Source organism: Scatophagus argus, chromosome 3 (assembly GCF_020382885.2).
Source record: "Scatophagus argus isolate fScaArg1 chromosome 3, fScaArg1.pri, whole genome shotgun sequence".
Classification (NCBI taxonomy): domain Eukaryota; kingdom Metazoa; phylum Chordata; class Actinopteri; family Scatophagidae; genus Scatophagus; species Scatophagus argus.
This window is the reverse complement of record NC_058495.1, coordinates 14,506,190-14,526,769: the sequence shown is the minus strand read 5'-3', so window position 1 is coordinate 14,526,769 and position 20,580 is coordinate 14,506,190. Positions and strand designations below refer to the sequence as shown.

The 20,580-nt window shown below is 39.5% G+C and overlaps 3 protein-coding genes across 3 annotated transcripts; 1 reads left to right on the top strand and 2 right to left on the bottom strand.

Annotated features, from left to right (window-relative positions):
- Positions 1-1,945: 1,945 nt before the first annotated feature.
- On the bottom strand, positions 1,946-3,592 carry LOC124056473 (40S ribosomal protein S26). Its single transcript, XM_046383923.1, has 4 exons — positions 3,556-3,592; positions 2,525-2,702; positions 2,291-2,421; positions 1,946-2,038 (listed from the first exon to the last, which is right to left on the bottom strand). The coding sequence occupies exons 1-4, from the start codon at positions 3,556-3,558 to the stop codon at positions 2,003-2,005; spliced, it is 348 nt and encodes a 115-aa protein (XP_046239879.1). The 5' UTR covers positions 3,559-3,592; the 3' UTR covers positions 1,946-2,002.
- Positions 3,593-4,949: 1,357 nt separating this feature from the next.
- Positions 4,950-8,349, bottom strand: fkbp11 (FKBP prolyl isomerase 11). The gene is made up of 6 exons (XM_046383920.1): positions 7,948-8,349; positions 7,767-7,829; positions 6,226-6,313; positions 6,056-6,089; positions 5,854-5,924; positions 4,950-5,203 (listed from the first exon to the last, which is right to left on the bottom strand). The coding sequence occupies exons 1-6, from the start codon at positions 8,071-8,073 to the stop codon at positions 4,995-4,997; spliced, it is 591 nt and encodes a 196-aa protein (XP_046239876.1). The 5' UTR covers positions 8,074-8,349; the 3' UTR covers positions 4,950-4,994.
- Positions 8,350-11,901: 3,552 nt separating this feature from the next.
- Positions 11,902-18,197, top strand: LOC124056472 (ADP-ribosylation factor 3). Its single transcript, XM_046383922.1, has 5 exons — positions 11,902-12,029; positions 13,704-13,948; positions 14,042-14,152; positions 14,276-14,400; positions 15,983-18,197. The coding sequence occupies exons 2-5, from the start codon at positions 13,801-13,803 to the stop codon at positions 16,142-16,144; spliced, it is 546 nt and encodes a 181-aa protein (XP_046239878.1). The 5' UTR covers positions 11,902-12,029; positions 13,704-13,800; the 3' UTR covers positions 16,145-18,197.
- Positions 18,198-20,580: the final 2,383 nt, after the last annotated feature.

The following is a 20,580-nucleotide window of genomic DNA, read 5'->3' as shown; positions in this document are numbered from 1 at the left end:
AAAAGGCTTAAGAGAAACCGCTGCACTATTGAAGCTTGTTTTAGTGTTGTGAATGGCTCCTTGGTTCTGTCATATACTGAATCCTACCTTTTTAAGTAGTGCTTTATATGTGCAGAAGCTCTCAAGTACTGTTTTTATGATGAGGAATAAAACGGTTTTCCTGTTATTTTTAGATCACTCTGAGTGTGGTTCTGTATAGCACCAAATAAAGGTTCCCCCACTGCCGAGCCAAAGAACCACTACTGTTAAGCACTTTTCCCTACTGCAGTGGCAAAATGAAAGAACGGTTAAAGTGAATGGATATATTTGTACATGCAGTATGAATTATGAAGGAGCTGCAAAGTAATTCTCTGTTTTAGATGCTGTCAGTAAAACCTTGTAGGTGTTAAAATGGTCTCTTTTCTTCCCGGGAGTTATTTCCATCTTTTCAGAAGACATTAATAAAAGATCATTATTATCTTTAATAATAATGATCATTTTATGAGATCATTATTTCAAAATAAATAAATATTGTAAATGCTTACCTCAATTTATTTTCGTTATTAGAATTCCATCTTAAAGTGCATCTGCATGTTTTGCTTGGTGGTTTTGGTGCACATTGCTGTATGAGATTTGAAAGAAAGTCCCTTGTCACCAGTTTTCTCACCAGTATTGAAACACGCAAACTTAAATAGTTGGTTTAAACAAATCTTCTTCCAAAGTTGTTGTTTATAATAATAATAATCAAAGGGACTTGCCTTAATGCAGTTGAGTCCTGTTGGGACATACATTTGTTGTGAATTGAACTTGTGTCTGCAGCCTAATCAAGAAAACACTGACAGTTTGGCTTTAACATAAATGATGTGACACCAAAGTTGTCATTGAAAATTGCTTAAATTGTCGTGTAAGTCTGTATGGGCAAAAAATGCTTCAACCATTTGATTACATCTTACTTCATGGTGTATATTTTGATTGGAGAAACAACTTTTATCTGCGCAGAGGCCCAGATGTGACTCTTCTCCAGTGATATCTATGTAACCAACTGTACTATTGTGCCTTTGGCTTGAGGTCTTTTCTGCATTTTTTTTTTTTTGTCTCAACAGTTAATATTCTCATATTTAACAGTAAAGTTTCGTATTCCCGTTGTTGTAAAAGTCCTGCATATTTAGCTTCATATTATTTTGGCCATCTTTGTAAATGTTTGTTCACCAGCAGCTGTATACCTAAAACCAAAACAAGCAAATTTTACAATCGGATGACCAGACATCCATCAAGGAAACTTGTAAGGTAGACTGCTAGGAGCCAAAGAACTAGACATACAGAGTGTAAAACCCAAACCCTCAGCCATGTAGTCAGTCTTGAGCATGTCAAATACTGGACAAATATGATGATAAAAAAGAAAATCTGGGAGCTAGATTTTATAGTTCTGCATTTAGGACAGCAAATTCTGGAAAAACTTGCTGTTTGCCCTTTGCTGTTCACAAGTTGAGTTTGGTTTCAGATTTATTTACCTGTGTGCAACAGACAGTAATGTGCTTCTAAATGTGATGCATGTGGTACCAATGATGTTTGCTTAACTTCCCCCCCCCCTCAGTCATCTTTCCATTTTAGTCATAAGGACACAACTGGTTAGTGTCTTTTTTATAATTCAAACCTGTACTTCAGAAAGAAAAAACAAAAAACAGCTACTTTTGTGGTTTTTGTGTTCCTTGTTGCACTGTTCGTTCCCGACAGTTTTACTGTTACCTCCCAACTCCTGTAAATGGTCTGATATCGCTTTAAATAACTGCAGAGCCTTTTTAAATGTATCATATGTAATTATGCATTTACGTTAATTCGATCTTACACTACTGTAAGTTTTGTACTGTAAGAAAGTCTGTTCAAAATAAAATACTTGACAGGCATGTCTTTCCTAAAACACATTCTCAACAAATGATTAGTTAAAAACAAGCTTCACACATCCAAGTTTTTGTCAAGATTTTTCAATTTATTCTTCAGGTGTACAGCATCTTCAAATTCTGCTTTACATGGACTTTGGAGGAGCTCTTTGTGCACCAGCCTGTAAAAAAACAAAACAAAAATAGATTAATATCTGATATCAACTCTTGTGGTCAATGTTGCAGTTCATACATGTTACACTGAAGTGTTGGAACCTGAATCTCTAAAAGCTGACCATGAAAAGTCCTCACTGATGTTAACAGTTGCAACCGTGTTTGTCCTGCTTTTCTCTGAAATAATTTTCTAGACCCTGTAGAGCCTCACACTGAACAGATCTGAATGTGCTGAGCAAAGTCCTGTGTAAGGTACTCACTGCAGGCCTGAATCTGGGGGGTGGGGTGCGGTCTTTCCTGGCCTCACAGGAGCGGTTCCTCACCACCTTACTGTGGATGGCACAGCTGACACAGTAGTGCAGCTTCACATAGAGCTTGGGCAGAACATAAGCTGCAGAGTGAACACAGTGGAGTAGGCACAGATTAGGACAACAAAATACAAAAAGCAGCTGACAGAGAAGCGAGATGTGAAAAAACAAAATAAATACACCTACAGTCAAAGACACTGGCCTCTGAGATGTCTCTCACGGCCGCCGCCTCCACTATGTTCCTGATGACAAACTTCTTGATGGCCTTGTCCTTGGGGACACAACGGGCACAGTTGGTGCAGCGGATGGGCTGCACATGCCCACGGCCCTTCTTGGCACGACCGTTATTCCTCCTCTTCTTGGTCTATAAAACAGATTTAAAAAAATATGCAAATTGCAGCCTCACAACTAGAGCAGAGTACTGAATATCAATACAATATCAATGAATATCAATGCACCCCCAGAAAACGAAAGAAATCAATCTAGAAGGTATTTTCATATATAAACCTAAGTTCTTAAACATTTCAGCACTAACAGTAAACAAAACAGACCACGTAATGATTGTTTCTCCCCCACAGGTTTAACTATTGAGAGTAAAACTTAACATTGCTTCTGACACTCAACCTCTACTGAAGCGTAGTTTTAAGTACAGCAGCAGGAAATAATGCAGGGATGTCAAGACAAAGTCATACATTTAGGTGCTCGGACTCTCAATACAAAACAAAAATTATTTAGAAACGTTTCATCAGTGTTTATTGGCGTGGCTGCTATCCAGTCGCTTAATAAAATGGATCATCAAATAAACGTGATGTCTGCGGTGGCTCGAACCGGCTGCCACTGCAACACAGGACTAAAACATATATACCACGTTTTTAAAAATTCGTATTATTTAACAGACGTGTTAGTCGACATTATCATCAGAAAGTAACATAGGCAGCAAACCCAAGTTTCCACGCTGTTTCTCCGTACATTAACAGCACCATTATCCCTTGGCATTTCACAAGAACACATGCACAAAACGGTTAGCCTGCTAAACGCTAGCATCAGGCCTAGACTAATTTTTTAATCAAAATGAGTGACATCTAAGGAGCATTTTTCACACTGGGGTTTAGTTGTGTGGTTAAAACGACCAATAAGAGAAAATTATGTGTGATTTTTCGAATAAAACGTCAATTTATTCTGTTTTTGCCATCTGGCCGCCATCGAAACACACTCACCATGTTGCACGGGAAGCTGGAAAGAGGACCGGAAGAGGTTGTACCGCGAGAAGTAGTGCTATCCGCTCCGCCCTCAAAATATTTTTAATCAAAAATAAAGCTCGTCCACGTCTAGTTTTATTTCACTTTATTTATTTTACAAAATTGTGTGCCCTGTAAGCAGTTTAAAAGAAAAAAAATGCACAGAATTTCTTCGGAAAATTAACATTAACAATCTTTTATTCGCGCAGGGATATGAATGGACTTAACGTTTGGCCCGAGTGCCGCCCGAGTGAGCGGAGTTCTCAATTACTGCAACAATCCGATTGGGAAAAGAAGCGCTGCCGAGCAACGCCGTGTAAGAAAACAAGCCCACCCGTGTTCTTCAGCTCGTCATGAACGCGCTTCTACCTAAAATTAACAGGACAGATAAATTCTTTTAAAATGTATACCTAAATTGTCTTTAAGCAGCGCATCCAAAGAAATTTTAGTAGGCCTGCTCTGACTGAATGAAATGAGATCAGTATTAACTGACTTTTTCTCCTTGATGTGAAAATGGCAGATGATTTCTTTATTATGTCCATGGGGTCAAATTGTAAATACCAGACTCCCAAAAGTAGGTGACGAATTGTGCGTTTTACATTTAGTCTATTTACGGCTTGAATCATGTATACGCCACATTAGAGACTACAGATTTCTTATACATTTGAGGCAGCCATTCATATAACCTCCAAACTATCAAAACTCACTGGTAGATGTGAATCAGTCAGATAATTCGTTGAAAGTGCGATTTTCTATTAGAGCCAGCATCTGAAGGAGCAAAGACAGTTTCTAATTATGCAATTCTATAGTGTTAAAGTTTTTAGCAGGGAGTTGATTTATTTATTTATAATATTGCAGTTGTAGCAACAGTATCATCGGGCTTAGCAGGTATACCCAGGGCTGGGTATTCATCCCCACATCCAACTGTCTGGATGTCAAAGTGTCCTTGAGCAAGACACTTTCTTGCAAGAGAGGACTTGCCCAAGTCCTCCCAAGGACTTGCCCAAGTCCTTTCTTGACCAAGACCAGCAACTTGTGTGATAGCTCGCTGCCATCCGTATGTGTGTGTGTGTGTGAATCAGAGGCAAATTGTAAAGTGTTTTGAATAGAAGCGCATCAAATAAAAGAACCATCAGCTACAAGTGTATGAATCTAAAACTGTGGTAGTACTGGGACTGCACTTGGCTACACCTGTTCATAAAGTCTCAGCTAAATGACCCACGACAAGTAGACATCACTGTTACTGTAGCTGTTAAGTGCACATATACACACTCTAAACAACTGCTGTATTTTCTAAAAAACCTAATTCCAGGTGTTAACACACACATCAAAAGCATGTATTGATCCTGAATAAAAACGTGAAGAATGCAAAATAAAATTACAAAATTTTTATTTAAATAGTTCTGCACTTTTTGTCCTTATTTCTTCTTGCTCTTCTTATCCTTTGCCTTCTTTTTGCTTGGCTTCTCTGCGTTGGCCTTTTTGTAGAGATAAAGTCCCACCAAGCCGAGCAGCGTGGGCACCAGGGCCAAACACACAAGGGGAAACACATCGTTGACCATCTTCTGCCACGGCGTCTGCTGCATCAGAGAAATCACCTCCACCTCGAACTCAAGAGCAGCATCACCTGAGGAAGATCAAGTTTGTGTTCAGTCTTATGTCACATCAGGTCCTTGCGTCCTTGTGTAAACATATGAGGATGTTTAGGACTGGTGATATTTATTTTTCTTGTTGTGAGCAAATCCCATGAAAAAACAAAACCAACAATAAATTGAAAATATACACAGTGGGTGACTTGTTCTTTCACAAACATAAACCAGAGGGTTAAACACTGTAGTTTATTTTGGGACATTCACACATACACCACCCTGCTGTTGTAAATGCATACTGGTGTGAATTAATCAGTAGCTGAATATAAGCCCAAACGAATACTCTATTTGTTTAAGACTGATCAAGATGATTTTGATCAAATTTCAGCGTCCCCCTGTTTTAGGAAACATACCCTTTTAAATATGATGCTACAGTTTGTGACCTGCAATTGAAATCATCTCCAACAAGACCCAACGGGCCGAGTGTGACAGGATAACTTTTACATTTCTGAAAGAGGGACTAACACCATGTTGGTGTTGGTTTCTTGTGGGATTTGAAGGATACTACAGACTGACACCAGCCTTGTGCTTGAACAAATGTCCAGTGGGACTGTGCTTGCTAATGTATGCGATCGTGGTTGTGAAGTGGTGCAGACTTGTGCAGTGATGTGCAGACATTGTTCAGTACCTGGAATCGTAGGGGGGTAACCTTTTTTCCCATATGCCAGGTGAGATGGAATAGTTGCTCTGATTTTTTGCCTGAAGGAGAGAAAGGAGAAATGAGGAAGCATTTCTCAGATTCCATCAAAAAAAAAAAAAATACTTTTTTTATATAACTAACAACTGCATGCAGCTGAAGAAGTAAACCTGCTGCTAAGCTTTTCACTTACCCTTCACAGACGCCAACCAAGCTTTGTTCCAGACCTGATAAGAAAATCACACAGAGAAAGTCAATCAGCACAACAAGCACATTCACTGGCAGACAACAGGCTGCAGTCAAGTGTAAGCAGAACAGAGTGTCTCTGACTGAGGAACACAAAAGGATTCAGTGTTAAGTTACCAGCAATGACTGTCCTCTTGCCCAACTCGACAACAAGAGGCTCCATGGATAGTGACGAGTCAATCACCTTTCCATCCATCAATTTGCCCTGGACAGTAAAACATACAATGTGAGGCATGAGGTGGTGACATAAAAGACAAATACTGAAACATTTCACTGCTTGATCAATTTGTGCATTTAGATGTGGGTTGTGGGTTATTGTTTGGCTTATTTTTGAAAAGAAAACGTTAAATAATATTGCATACATTGTCATTTTGACAATTTTTACAGCACGATTCATAGCCTTCTTTATCTAAAGAATAGTTTTAATATGTGCAATTTAGCTTTCTTGCCTCGGATGAAAAGACTGATACCTCATGTATCCTCAAGCTACTGTTTGTAACTGGTTAACTTAGCTTAGCTTAGCACAAAGACTGAGAACAGTGATGATGAAATCAGACAGCCATATATGACTGTGGGATCTATCTTCTCATCTCTCAGCTTTGATCATTTCAGCAACGGTGCTTGAAGAAACTTTTGGTTGCCTCGATTCAGCAGTAGCACTTTTCCTGACCTGTGTCTTTTGATTCAACAAAGAGCTGAATAATTAAGGAGAAACGATCTATTTAAATTAAAAGTGCTCCTGAGGCTGATTGGGTTATTGATTGATGTCTTATTAGATAATAAGATATTATCCAATGTATTATTAACTATGTTCAGAAAGTTCAAGCATCCATGGCAGGACAGGATGTAACAGATCTCAAGCTGCAGCTGGATTTCCTGACAGAAACGGCTCTTTTTGTAGAAGTCAAGCATTAGTATTGGTTAAGTTAGTATTAACATCACACAAGGTGGACAGCTGTGATATTTATTCAGTTGCTGTTTTTTCGTTCTTTTTTTTTTGATTTACTTTTTTTTTTAGCATGGGTCAACATTGCTAACAATCGTTGTCACTTTTTCATATATTATTTGCTTGTAAAAACAGAGAAAAGTATCTCATTGTTCTGATATCTTCAAACATATATGATGTTTTTTTTAAAAAAGTAAAATAATAATGTAAAATAAAAAGTGAGCAAAGTAAAGTAAAAGTAAAATAATGATTAATAATAATGAATAATAAACTAAATCAGCTGGGAACCTCCGGTACTACTGGGGTGCTGCTGCACTGAAATCCTGAGCTGTTATTGCTGACGTGTTGCACCGCCCAATCACTCCATAGGCAAGCAGAGGCGATCCTTTCACACACCAGACAAAATAATACTTATAATAATAATAACAACAACGTGTATATATATGTAAACCACACTGACACACACTAAGCCACAATCAGCCCCAGGTCAAATCAGAAAGCCGTTTGTGCGGGCTGTGTGTCAGTCACCCTCGGTGTGTAAACGCACAGCGGTGTCCACATGGTTCGTGCGGACGGTGCCACATAGACAACAACTGTGCTCGTCATCCTATGGACCGGTTTCCATACAAATTAGCGTGCTATAAAAAGCACACATGGCGGAGCGGATTTGTTTACAGTGTCGAAATGTTTTGGGTGACTTTCTCAGCCTTACCGTGTAGTGGATTCGCAGCGTGTCTCCCATTGCAGAAAGTACAGAGCAAGTTTCTGGTTTCACCTTGGGTCAGAAGAGTGAAGTGTTAACACGGTTGCGTTGCTTTGCCGATGGGTGTTGTTGTGTTGTGTTACTGCAGCAGTATGGCTGTGTTACACCGCGATACGTGCGTCTCACTCACCAGGGTCTCCACCTGCAGCTCGTCGACTGCATTTTGTTCTCCTCGCGCCAGTCCACAGGTGAAGACTGCGAGCAGGAGCAGAAAAATGCTGGTCTTCATTGTGAAGTCCTGGAAGAGAGCTGCCATCCAATAACTTCCGTGTAAGCTTCTTCTACACGGCAGAGAGAGACAGTGAGAGAGAGACAGACAGAGCGAGTGACGAGCTGCACAGTCGACCACTGTGTCCAAAATGGCTCAGCACCGACTAATGCTGATGTGTTATAATACTGTAGCGATAAGGACTAGCGGCCCGTGGACGTTGTCCCAACACCTGGGTCTCCACGAAGAGCCCGCCTCAAACATTCCGCCAGCATCCCACCAAGCTGCTGCAGCAGCTGGGAAGCGGAAGCGGTGCTGTGCAGAGCCGCTAGGGGGCGGTGCTGCGCGGATCCCGCCCGGCTCTGCTGCTCCGTGCTGTCGGCGGAGGTCATCGCCTGTTGGAGCCTGCTGCACAGGCGCCACGTTGCTGCTAGTCCACCACCAGCCTGCTGGTGATGACTGCCAGTGGTGGAAAAAAGTAACCAGATCTTTGTTATTTGTGTAAAACTACCAATGCCACGCTGTGATAATACCTCTACTTCTAGTAAAAGTCCTGCATTCAAAATCTTGTCGAAGTAAACACGTGCGGTATTATCATCAAAATGTACTGAGAGGCTACTTAAAAGTATAAAAGCTAAATAAAGTATTTTACTGTTGCACTTAATGTAGTAATGTGGATTATTTATGTTGAATTTTATCACTGTCGATGCTTAAGGTTGTGCTTATTTTAACAACGTTATATACTGTTGGCATTGTTGACATTTAGTCAGTTACTAAATAAGAATTACAAGGCAATTTTGGAATGAGTAACACAATCCACTGGATTAAAAAAGGCAATCTAACAGGATTACTTTTGGATTACTTCAAAATCGACCACTGAAAATATTGCAACAACTAAAAAAATATATGCAGCAAAAAAAAAATGCTTTCCAAGCACCTTTTTTCCTTTCACATCTCAAAACATTTCCAAAACAAATAAAATGTATTTTGCATATTCAGCCTTTACAGATGGTCAGATCAAATGACCCTCACAAACCATACTGTACCAAACATACAATACTGACAAGCTACTGATGTACTGTGTGTATTCTACAACGTGAGGGATGCGGTTTCTTAGAGCAACTCTTTAATGTTTCTGCTTTTTTAATCAAAGGCGAGAGGAGTACTTACTCAAAATGTCATTTTCCATTTTCACTTTGAATAAAAAGAAAAAAAAAATCTCTACAAAGTCAACGTTTATGAGCTCAGAAAAACAGGCCTTCTGTCAGCTTTGTGACAACGCAGCGGTTACATATTTCTTTTTTGTGTGTGTAGTTTATCTTCAGAAGCAGAACTTTTTCAGCTCATAAACGAACATTTAATCCTTCAGTTTATTTGACAAATAACTAGTTAAATTTGAAAATACGCAGGCACACACACACACACACACACACACACACACACACACACACACAGGGCTGACAAAATTAAGCCAGGGACGTGTTCAACGGGGGGGGGGGGCTTGGGCCACCCCTGAAATCTGATTGGCCGCCCTAAGTGCCACCCCATTATTCTTAAGTATGATTGGCTATTTGCTTATGAGAGGTGGGACCTTAGTTCTGTGCCATGGTCTGGCAAGCACTTTTGAGTGTGCATTGTTTTCTTTTGTAGTGTACTTTGGAGTTACAATTTGTTTTTGATGACTTAAATAATAAAGCGTTTGTGTGCTCCCACTCTTGTTATTATTGGTAGGAGTTCTTTATCTTTTAAATGTACTAATTGTGGTCTCTTTAGATAAAAGCATCTTCTAAATAAATGTTATGCAGCGTAAATTCCTGTCCAGTATGATCATAACATTATGAAGTTATCCTCTGATGTCTCAAACTCTGAGTCATGCATACCTAATTGATTTAAAAATACAGAACATTTAAATCTACCAAATGTGTCAAGTCCTCTGTTGGCCAGCAGGATATCATGGAAGTATCACTAGCACAGATTGCAGTATTAATGCCACATGCTCATGTATTAGACAAAGACTAATTTTCCATGCAGAGGAGTTAGAGCAAGAAGTTAAGCTTTGTTTGCTCAGTGATAAATATATGGGATGTGCTGTTACACAGCTCACAGGCTCATCCTGTGTGCTGTTTATTCACGTCTACCCACTGAAACTTAGTGAACAACCTGTGACATATTGTAAATGTTTGGTCAATATAAATCTAATTATCTGAAATTACTGGAAACACAGAGTCCCTGTAGTAAAATAGGTGTATGATCAGAAACAACATTCGAACACTGTCACAGTGCAGCACTGAAATAGAAATAAATGACTCATCTTTGTGTGCAAACTAAAGATAAAATCTGCTTCCTCCCTCAGATCACAGAAGAACAGTAGATAGAGGAGCAAGTTCTGCTGAAACCACAGTATTTTGTTTTTAAATCTATGGTTTGGACCCGTCGCTGCATTTCATTAATGCTTCAAATCAGTTTAAAAATTCACAAATGCTCCTCATGAGTACGTAAAAACATGTAGTTATGATCCACTTTGTCATTATGAGTCATATAGCAAATCATAAATCAGGATTGCATCATAATGAAACACTTTTGACCTTGACCATGTATGCTGTATTTGATCATATGAAGTACTTCACTTTAGAAACTCTGCGTTGCTCCCCATCTGTGGATTAAATATTGTGCAAGTGTTACGCAATAATTAAGACCAATTTCCTTAAAATCATTTCCTGAAAACTCAATAACTTCACACATACAACAGGAACTTTACATAACAGGATGGCAGGCTCAAGTAGCAATTACATTTATTACAACTTCAAAATTCTTAATCTTGTAAATTCCGGTTAACACATTGTTGCTATCATTGCTGAACTTGATGCTAATTAGCATACAACAAATTAAAATTTGGCGAAGCATGTCTGCAGCTTTTGGCCATCTGTCAGGAAATCCTCCTTAGCTGGTTTGCAGTGTTTTAATGAGGGAGGCTTGTGATGCTTCTCAGCATTTGGTCTTGTGACTGTTGTATAAACCTGTCCTGCAAATGTTCTTTATTTATTTTTAGAACATTCATGATCCACTTTTCACAGCATGCACATTGAACGGTTGTAAGAGGAAACATAAAAGTCTAACCAATAACATTAATGACAGCTCCTTTCCGTGTAGTGTCCCAGTGAGCCGTACCAGTAAATCAGAATGCACCATAGGGAGTACCTGAAACCGATGAACCTAAATGGAATGCAGCCGTTGTTATCATTACATCCACCTATGTTTTTTTCTCCTGTGACACATTTACAGTGATGAAGGGCTAAATCTGGTTGTAACTCTGGGGTGTACAGATGTGGGTCACAGACTCAGAGCAAAGGGAGACCTCTGGACTAAAATACCCACTGAGATCCTCTAATGTAAATATATTATGTCAACCGTTGTATCATTGTTAAGCATTGTTGTGCCATTTGAGATAACCTTAAATGTTTGATTTTTCAAGAGCAAAGTTTTCCCATAGAGATTTAATGGAAGAAGGAGGATGTACCACTCCAATTCCTGAAAGGAAGTTTAATCAGCAAAAATAAGTGAACTGTGTTGGCATGGGTGTGCAGGCCCTCGAGGGTAAAAGAAAACTAGTATGACTGCTGTTAACACATCCAGAGCCTACAGACTCATTCTTGATTAGCTGTACCCATTATCAGGAAAATGAATGTCTGTAGCAGTATTTGATCTTTCAAGACATGAATCAGATATGAAATTAAATCATGAGACATTAGTAAATACAAGATAGACTCAAGTCAAGCACCTGTGTAGCTGTGTAGCAGAGTCCATTATTTGTTAGGTAATATTACTATGTAAGAGAAACAGGACTGACGTGACAGTGTTCCATATCGCTAACAAGCCGACATACAGCGGTCCGTTAACATAATTCTGATTCGGTTTTGCCATCCTTTCTCGCGAGATCTCGTTTACTGCTGCGTTGTCTCCGGGAAAATACCGTGAGGCATTCATTAGAGGACTACTCAGCTAAGGTAAGTCGGGGTATTTCCACTATGATAATATTCATGTAGGTTCCAGCAGTTGATTTAATAACGGGTTTGCTGGCTTTCACGTAGTGGTTATGTAGCCTCGCTGTTGTCCGGGCTGAAGCCCGGGCGGGCGGCTCGCCGGCAGCAGGACGCCTGCTGAGGTGGAGCGGATGGATGAATAGGGTGGATCGGCACGGCAGATACGCTAGCTACCGCTGCGTCTCATTGCTTCAGTGATTAGAAGCTTGGGTAGACTGGAAAATGGGTGTGTGAGAGATCAGATGATGGGGGAAATTTTAAGCCCGGCACTTGTAATTCAGTGTGACTCTGTAGCCAAAGCGCGGAGGTGTACGGGGCCGATGTGAACGGCAGGTTAGCTCTAACGTTACCTACCGTAGCATCCCTGGCTAACGTAACCTGAGTCACCCGTAGCTGAATTAAAATTGTCAGGCCGGCTTCTCGTGGTGCTGCTCCCAAATAAATCACCATTTTAAGATGTTTAAACGCGTAAAGCCATCTGTGAGAGGACGGGTCCTGGTGTCAGACAATGATACTGTGGTGATCCTCTTCAGCACCATGGACAGGGCTGCTGTTAGCCCCATATCTACGGACGACTTCATATATTTGTGTTTTAATTATTTATTTTTTCCCCCATTGTTTTTGTAGGATGATTAATGTCCTCTCATAAGGATGTATATAATACAAACTGAACCACATGGCCTCTTTTCCACATTGAAATATAGCTAAAAGACATACTTTATAATAGAGAGTATGAACTATCACTGTCATTCGACATGGCACATTGTCCACAATACAGCACGATGCTGAAAGATGTATTTGTTGCATAAGATATAAGCTTCCAGGTCCCTGACCTGTGAGTGACCTGCAATGTCTTCAGAGCTTCAAATGATGAAAATTCAACGAATGAATGAAAGTAAAATGAAATGAATAATTGAGGCTAGTAATATGTGGTTGTAATCTTGGAAAGCTGGTGGAGTTTTGGTCTCAGGTCATTTTGTTACATATGTACTTTGACCTAAAGAGAGTATTTTGGACACTGGGGTTGTATTCTGCTGTCATCTGTTGACAGCTAACCTGCAAATATTTTGGCCTCTTAATCTTTTAAGTACACCTACATTTGTAAATTTGAGCTATAGGTGAAACGTGTTCTCCCTGTTTCGGTCCAGGTGGTTTTATTTTTGGGTTTAACTGAATGTATTAGAGCCAGGCCTGCTAATGTAGGACATTTTGCATGTGCTCCGAGGGTTTGGCATCGTTGCAGGCTGAGATTTGAAGGAGAAAAAAACAGCAAGAAGGGTCTGAACAGATTGTGCTGCAGCCTGGAGTCATGGCACTGACATGCATCTCCTTCACCCTCTCTGTGATAATGACTGTGGGCGATTAGCATAGCTTGCACCTGTCCCAGAGCGTGGATGTAGAAGTGAGATTTTCTGGCATGCTGGTTTAGTTTCCAGAAAAGGTGTGAGAAGGTGAGCTGGAGCGTTCCCTTAAGTATAATTTAACAAAGGCCTTGCATGGGTTATCTTGTTAAGAATCCTCTCTTTATTCCAACATATTCATAATTTAAACCAGCGTTTTTTTTAATATGATGTTTATGTTGTAATATAGCAGACATAAAAGTATTACTAAATGGTCATCTGGTCTCTGTCTTTTCAGCCCTCCTATTTAATCTATCCCTGCTGGAATAGGGAACATCAGCAAAAACGCATCTACAATCTGGATTGAAGCCAATTTTAAGAACTTCATCTGAATCATGGGGAACATTTTTGGGAACTTGCTGAAGAGCCTCATAGGGAAGAAGGAGATGAGGATCTTAATGGTAGGGCTTGATGCTGCAGGAAAAACAACAATCCTCTACAAGCTCAAACTGGGCGAAATAGTCACCACAATCCCAACCATTGGTATGTGCACATTCAAAATAACACAGTTTGCAAAGTACTGCGATGCCCACTATGTCTGATTTACACAATGCATGACTGTGCTCTTGTTTTGAGGGTTTAACGTGGAGACGGTGGAGTACAAGAACATCAGCTTCACTGTGTGGGATGTGGGTGGGCAGGACAAGATCCGCCCTCTCTGGAGACACTACTTTCAAAACACACAGGGTGAGCAGAGCTAATGGAAATTTATCATTTTAACGCTTTCCTCTTCTCTTCTTCGTCTTCTTCTTCTGCTTCTTCTTCTTCTTAAAAAAATGTATTTGGTTTGTTCGTCTTGCTCTTCCTCAGGTCTAATCTTTGTGGTGGACAGTAATGACAGAGAGCGTGTGAACGAAGCACGAGAGGAGCTGATGAGGATGCTGGCTGAGGACGAACTGAGAGATGCAGTCCTCCTTGTGTTTGCAAATAAACAGGCAAGAAACTATAACTGTTCTGTATATATGTATACAGAATCACACACTGATTCTGTTTGCAGATGTAAATTAATGCATAACTGAGTCGTAGTGGAGTATCAACCCACATAAGCCCACCTCTTTGTGATTTAAATATTTCATTGTAGTTTCGTTTACAGTTTTACACAGCAGAGAAAGAACACAAAGCCTTAGTTCATTAAAACTGTAACTACCTTAGTTAAAAAAATAATTAAATATGCATCCCACTGAATTCATGGCTTTTAGGTTTATGAAAAGAGAAAAGGGATGAAAAGAAAAAGGAGAAACTACTAATGAACCAGGGCTTGGCTTAATGGTGAACAAGAACACAGAAACCATAACAAGGAAACCTGAAACATAAACTGATGTGGGTCAAACCACAACAGTATCACCAAAGAAATGGTACCAAACCTCAAAATTTCTTGCATTAACACCTTTAAACTTACCTAACCTACATTCACAAGAAACAGTCTGACATTAAAATGTCCCCTCTTCTGTTTGTGAAACAGTTGTATTATTCAAATGGAATAAAAAACAACTGGTTATGTCATATAGAGTGTGTGGCCATTCTGTCTACAGCTATACCTCATGATTATTTTCATTATTGATGAATCTTTTTATTATTTTCTTGATGAATCATTTAGTTGTTTTGTCTTTAAAATGACAGAGAAACAGTGACAGAGGTTTCCCACAATCCAAGGTGACATCTTAAAGTGTCTCTTTTAGGTCAACGCACAGTAAAAAGCCAAAGATAATTCTATAAAACAGAAATTCTCCCAGATATTCAACCAGATATTGTTTGGCAGTTTTGCTTGACCATTTTACTCAGTTGCCATGGATCTCATCACACGCTTTCTTTCTGTTGCCGATGGTGGTTGTCCATTATTGGAAAACACTTACTGGAGTGCTGCATTTTGGGAAAATACTCGTACTGTGATTACTTTCATGCTAAATTTTAGACGAGAAGATTGAATATCTGTCGCTAAAATATGAAGCTGCAGCCAACAGCTTGTTAGCTTAGCTTCAAGACTGAAAACATTGAATTTTTCTGCATCCTGCCAATATATAGTCTGGTTTACCGTCCTCTATAAAGTCTTTATATTAAACGAATAAGATCCAAGATGTTGATTTTTGAGCTTTTGAAGTGCTGGTCCATTGATTTTACTTCAGACCAAACGACGCTTGTTTCCTTCTGTTAACTGCCCTGCTAGCTGTAGCTTCATATTCATATCGATTTTATTGTTTAAAATGAGCACGTTTCCCAAAATCTAGAACAGTTTCTTCGACTTTACAGTTTACTGTCTTACTGCATGCACATTAGTCAGGCTGCACTTAGGGTCTGTTGTCATTATCGATTCATCTGCCCGTTTCTTTATAGATTAATTGAATAAGTGTCAGGTCTGTATGATGTCAGAAAATATTAAAAAAGACCCCAAAATTGCCCTCCACAAAGAAATTTAATTTACTATCATACTGACAAAGACATGAGCTGTCTTGTCTTTATAAAGCCTCATTAGTAATACCTGATTCACTCTCTCCTCACTAAACTCCCTCTCTCTGACAGGACTTACCAAACGCCATGAATGCTGCAGAGATCACAGACAAGTTGGGTTTACACTCCCTGCGTCACCGCAACTGGTACATCCAGGCCACCTGTGCCACCAGCGGCGACGGCCTCTATGAGGGTCTTGATTGGCTGGCCAATCAACTCAAGAACAAGAAATAAGAAGAAAACTGTGGGGATAAAAACAGCAAGCATCCACACCCATCCAACTTTTTATTTGTTCTGGGAAATGTGGGTGCAAGTGAGGAGCGAGGGTTTTGAATGATAGATCACAAGCAAGATTCTATGTTTGGGGGTGATTTTTGGGGTTTTGTTTTCAGTCTGCTGAGGTTCCTAATAGTTTTCAGCGCTTATTAAAAACAGATTCTCATGTACTTCATATTTAATCACTCACTCGCGCACACACACTCACACACACACACACACACACACACACATGAATGGACACTAACCATAAGCAATCACAGCAGACACTTGCTTTTTCCTGTGTCCACCTCTTGTCCTTAGGTGCATTGTACTGTATGTTAGTCTCTAGGTGCTGTACCAAGTCACGTGTGACTCCACTGAGTTAGCAATGACTCATTTATGACTTTTCGTTGATCTGTGTCTTTCAGCTATCGGTCGTCCATGCAAAGAACTGTTCTGTGTCAGTTGCACTTCCTGTTTGTTTGTTTTTCCTTTCCTGCGGGGGTAACAGAGCCATGTTTGAGAACAATCACAGCTTAATAATTCACTTCAATGGTTCGTTCTCCCCTTTTAACTTGTGAGCAATGCTGAGGCACTTTGATACTCAGATAAAGTGTGTAGATGCGTGCGAGTATGCACACGTACTGTATGTGTTTATGCAAGTGGCCTAGTCAGTATTAGTCTTGGGCAAGTCTCTGAAACAGAAAAAGACAACAGGACTGGAGTTTCCTCTTACTGCCTCACTTTTGATATCTGTGCTGTGTTTCTACTCCCTGCGCTGCCCTTTTTAAATATTTTAAAATGCTCGTGACTGCCTGAACTGCATGCATCCTGTTAGATCTTACGGACACTGTTGCATACTTTTCCATCCTCTGTACTGCATGGATGTTGACGCTGTTTCTATAGCCGCCCTCATCGTGTTCAGGTGTTGTTCACAGTACGATGCAGAGACTAGCGGAGCCGCAAGTTTCCACCTGTAGTCCTCGACGTGCCCTAAATGCAGCATACTCAGCTTTATGGTCTTTCGATGTGTAAGCAGTATAAAGGTTAACCCGTGCATAAACACAACACACATGACCTGCACAGCTGCTGCTTGTCTGCCTTCGTGTGTGACCGTATGAGTACTCAAACTGCATCAGGTTGCTCTCGCTTTGTGCGTTTTCGTCTCAGAGTTGCATATCGGGAGGATGATTCTGTTGCTTATGAGCCTTTGTTAATGAATGTGAACAGCGTTGATGAATCTGTGGCTGTAATGACATTTATTTCAGAAGCATATTCCTTTATTTCAGTGACGTGTCGGAATAATATTATGTTTAGCCTGCTTTAGAAAGAAGAGTAAGCAGATCAGTTCATTCACTTCTGAACAGCAGACGAGTTACCCCGTCACCACTGATACCAGCAGAATCCACAGACTCCTGATCTCTTTGTGCCATACATGGGTTTTACTACTCATATACCAATGACAGCACGACATACTGTAAATCCACTACACCAACTTAAGAGTGCATTGTTCATATTCCGACTCTTATCGTATGTTAAATCATGAGTTTGATCATTTCAGTTTCGTGGCCTTATCTTTAGTGATGACTTCGAATTGATTTTTTCTCAGCTTGTTTGTTTCTGATTTTAAGTCACATATATTAATCTATAAAGAATGATTTACAGATTTATTTCTCTATGCCCTCAAAAGGCGGGTTTTGCACCACAGTTCAGGGTGATTAGGCAAAGGTTTTGTCCATTTTGTTTTGCCAGTATACTTGATTGATATTTGGTGGTAGATTTCTTTGGTTTTCTTTGGGGTGTGAAGAAACTTTGATGTAGACTGTGTCTGTGAAACAATGATAATCTGTGCGAAAAAAAAAGATAATAAAAATACTTATGATGATTCATTCTGTACCGTTATAGTTACACAAGTAGATTCAACAGCGGCAAAGACCATGTTTCAGTGCTGAATGCAAGGAGACATATGTATGTTATGTAAGACAACAAACAAAATCCTGCTGTATTACAAATAAACCCATTTTCTGTATGACCTGTCTCATCAGCTGTGAGTGAGTGTTGCTGGTGGACTTCATGTATAAATATTTATACTTTATCATTTGAAGTCATCTTTACAAGTGACTGAAGCTTTGGAGAAGAACTTGCTGTGACAAGTTTCTACCAGAAGAGGGCAGTCTTCCACAACAATATCTGTTTGATCAGTGAGTTTTGAAGCAAAAAGAAGCCTGTTTACTTTTAAAATTCAAAGTAAACATGTTGTGGCTTTTAATCCGAAATTTTCTGTTTGGCCTTTTTTAACAGATTATAAAGCATGTTTGACGTTGCTTTATATCCTTGGTTCTTGATGACTTTAACTTTTTTTTTACTTTAATGTAATTTGTCAGTGTATTATGGTTTTGAACACATGAAGCTGTTTCTGAGTGTGCTACAGAAAATAGCACATTTCTCCTGTTTAACTGTCTAACATATAGATACAGTAGGTTTGTATTAGTATTTTATTTATGGTAATTAATGTAGACAGATTTTTTTTTACACAACAGTACTTGAAATGGATAGAGGGAGCACTGAAGGAAAAAAACTGATTGGATTTACAGCCATTATATTTACACATGCAGGTCTGCAGGACCTCAAAGATAAGGAAGAAAAGCCAGTGTATGCAAAACCCAAAGGTTATAAGTTAAATACAATCATTTCAGACTTATTTTGTCTATAAATATTGGAACCTTTAGTACAAGTAGAAAACATAAGGAATACATGAATAACAATCTACTCATGACATGTTGGAGAATCCTGCCAGGTAACAGCGGGACATGGTGTTATGTGACTGTTGTCTCCTGTTTTAAATTAAAACACTTTCCAGAGGAATAAACATAACAAATAAACAGTTTTGAACTAAACATGGCAAAATATCCATTTACATTAAACAATCAATAGGAGAATTTTCAGGTGTATCTAACATTATTTTATGGCGATTCTTTGTTGGACATTTTTATCAATTTTGCAATAAAACTTTTTCATTTAGTTGCTGTTCAGTTTGTAAAACAGCAGTCAAGGCTTTCTGTTATTGAAGTGAATAACACCGATGTTATTCGCTTCAGTTATTGAAGTGAATAACATCGATGTTGTTCACATCACTGAATAACATCGATGTTGTTCACTTCAGTGTTTTCATTGTTTTGGAGGTTCGAAGTAGACTTTCCTGATGCATAGTTTCTGTTTAAATGCTGCAGGTGTGTGAGACACATGAGAAGGTAGTATGCCTGCTACAACAACAGATTCCTGACAAATCTTTTTCATGTTTCCTTGAACTTATTCTGTTGTTGTAGCAGGTTGTATTCTGAGAGGGCAAAGAGGGAAGACATTTGACTTTTGAAAATCACTTCCTGGTAGTGGTGAACTATTAACCATTTGATTTGAACACCCCCCTGTTATATGTCACGCATGACTCCAGAAGAAAATGTGATTTTCTGGTGAACTGGAGACTTTTTCCTCTATAATTCTGTGTCATCAAACCTGTCCAGATGGGAAAACAACAAGTTTATATGTGTGTGTGTGTTTGTGTTTGTGTGACAGACAGACTGGAGCTGCAGGCAGAGCCAGTTTCTGCAGAGCAGTTCGGCTGGCTCGCCCACTCTTACATGCAGGTGATGTTTGCATGGAACGGCAAACAAGGATGACACAAGATAAGACTAACTAAACCAGATATTGTGTGAAGAACACTGCTATGAATGGGCTAAATGTTTAATAACACTTATGTGTCGAGCAGTTAGCTGATGCTGTTATGCACAACTCATACTGAAATCTGATAAGTACTGCAGTAAAATGAAGGAGCAGCAGAACGATGGAACAGTAAAACAATCTTAGATCTTAGGCCACCGGTTTAAAGAAGTGGAGAGGTCAAAGCCCAGCTGTTAAAGACAACATAAGTGTACCTGAGAAGCAGGTGTGACAGACTGACGCAAGATGGAAGAGAACAGATTTTTTATTGTTTTAGGGTTACTTGGTCTTGTTGCCTTTCGTGGACAATTTTAGAGACACAAGAGATGTGAAAAAAAAGGTTAATTGAAGAGACACGTTTTTAGGTTTATGAGAATCAAAGAGGAAGTGGCTCACTTCTTCTGATCGTAACGATAAAGCTGCTCAAACATGAAGAAATCGTGAAGAAGAAACAGTAAGATACTCCACAGGTCCCTTTAGAACCAAACAAAGCTGCCTGATCTGAAGGGTCCCGGGCTTCAAAAATCAACTTCAAAAGAACGTCCCCTGAGATCAGGCACTAAGTTAGAGCGACCTTTGCTCCGGTATTTATTAAACTTAAGACAAATGCAGACTTAGGGGAAAATTCCACCTCTGCACAGGCCAGCTTTCGAGAACAATGGTTTGATGTGTCATACACCTGTGCTTCTGGCAGC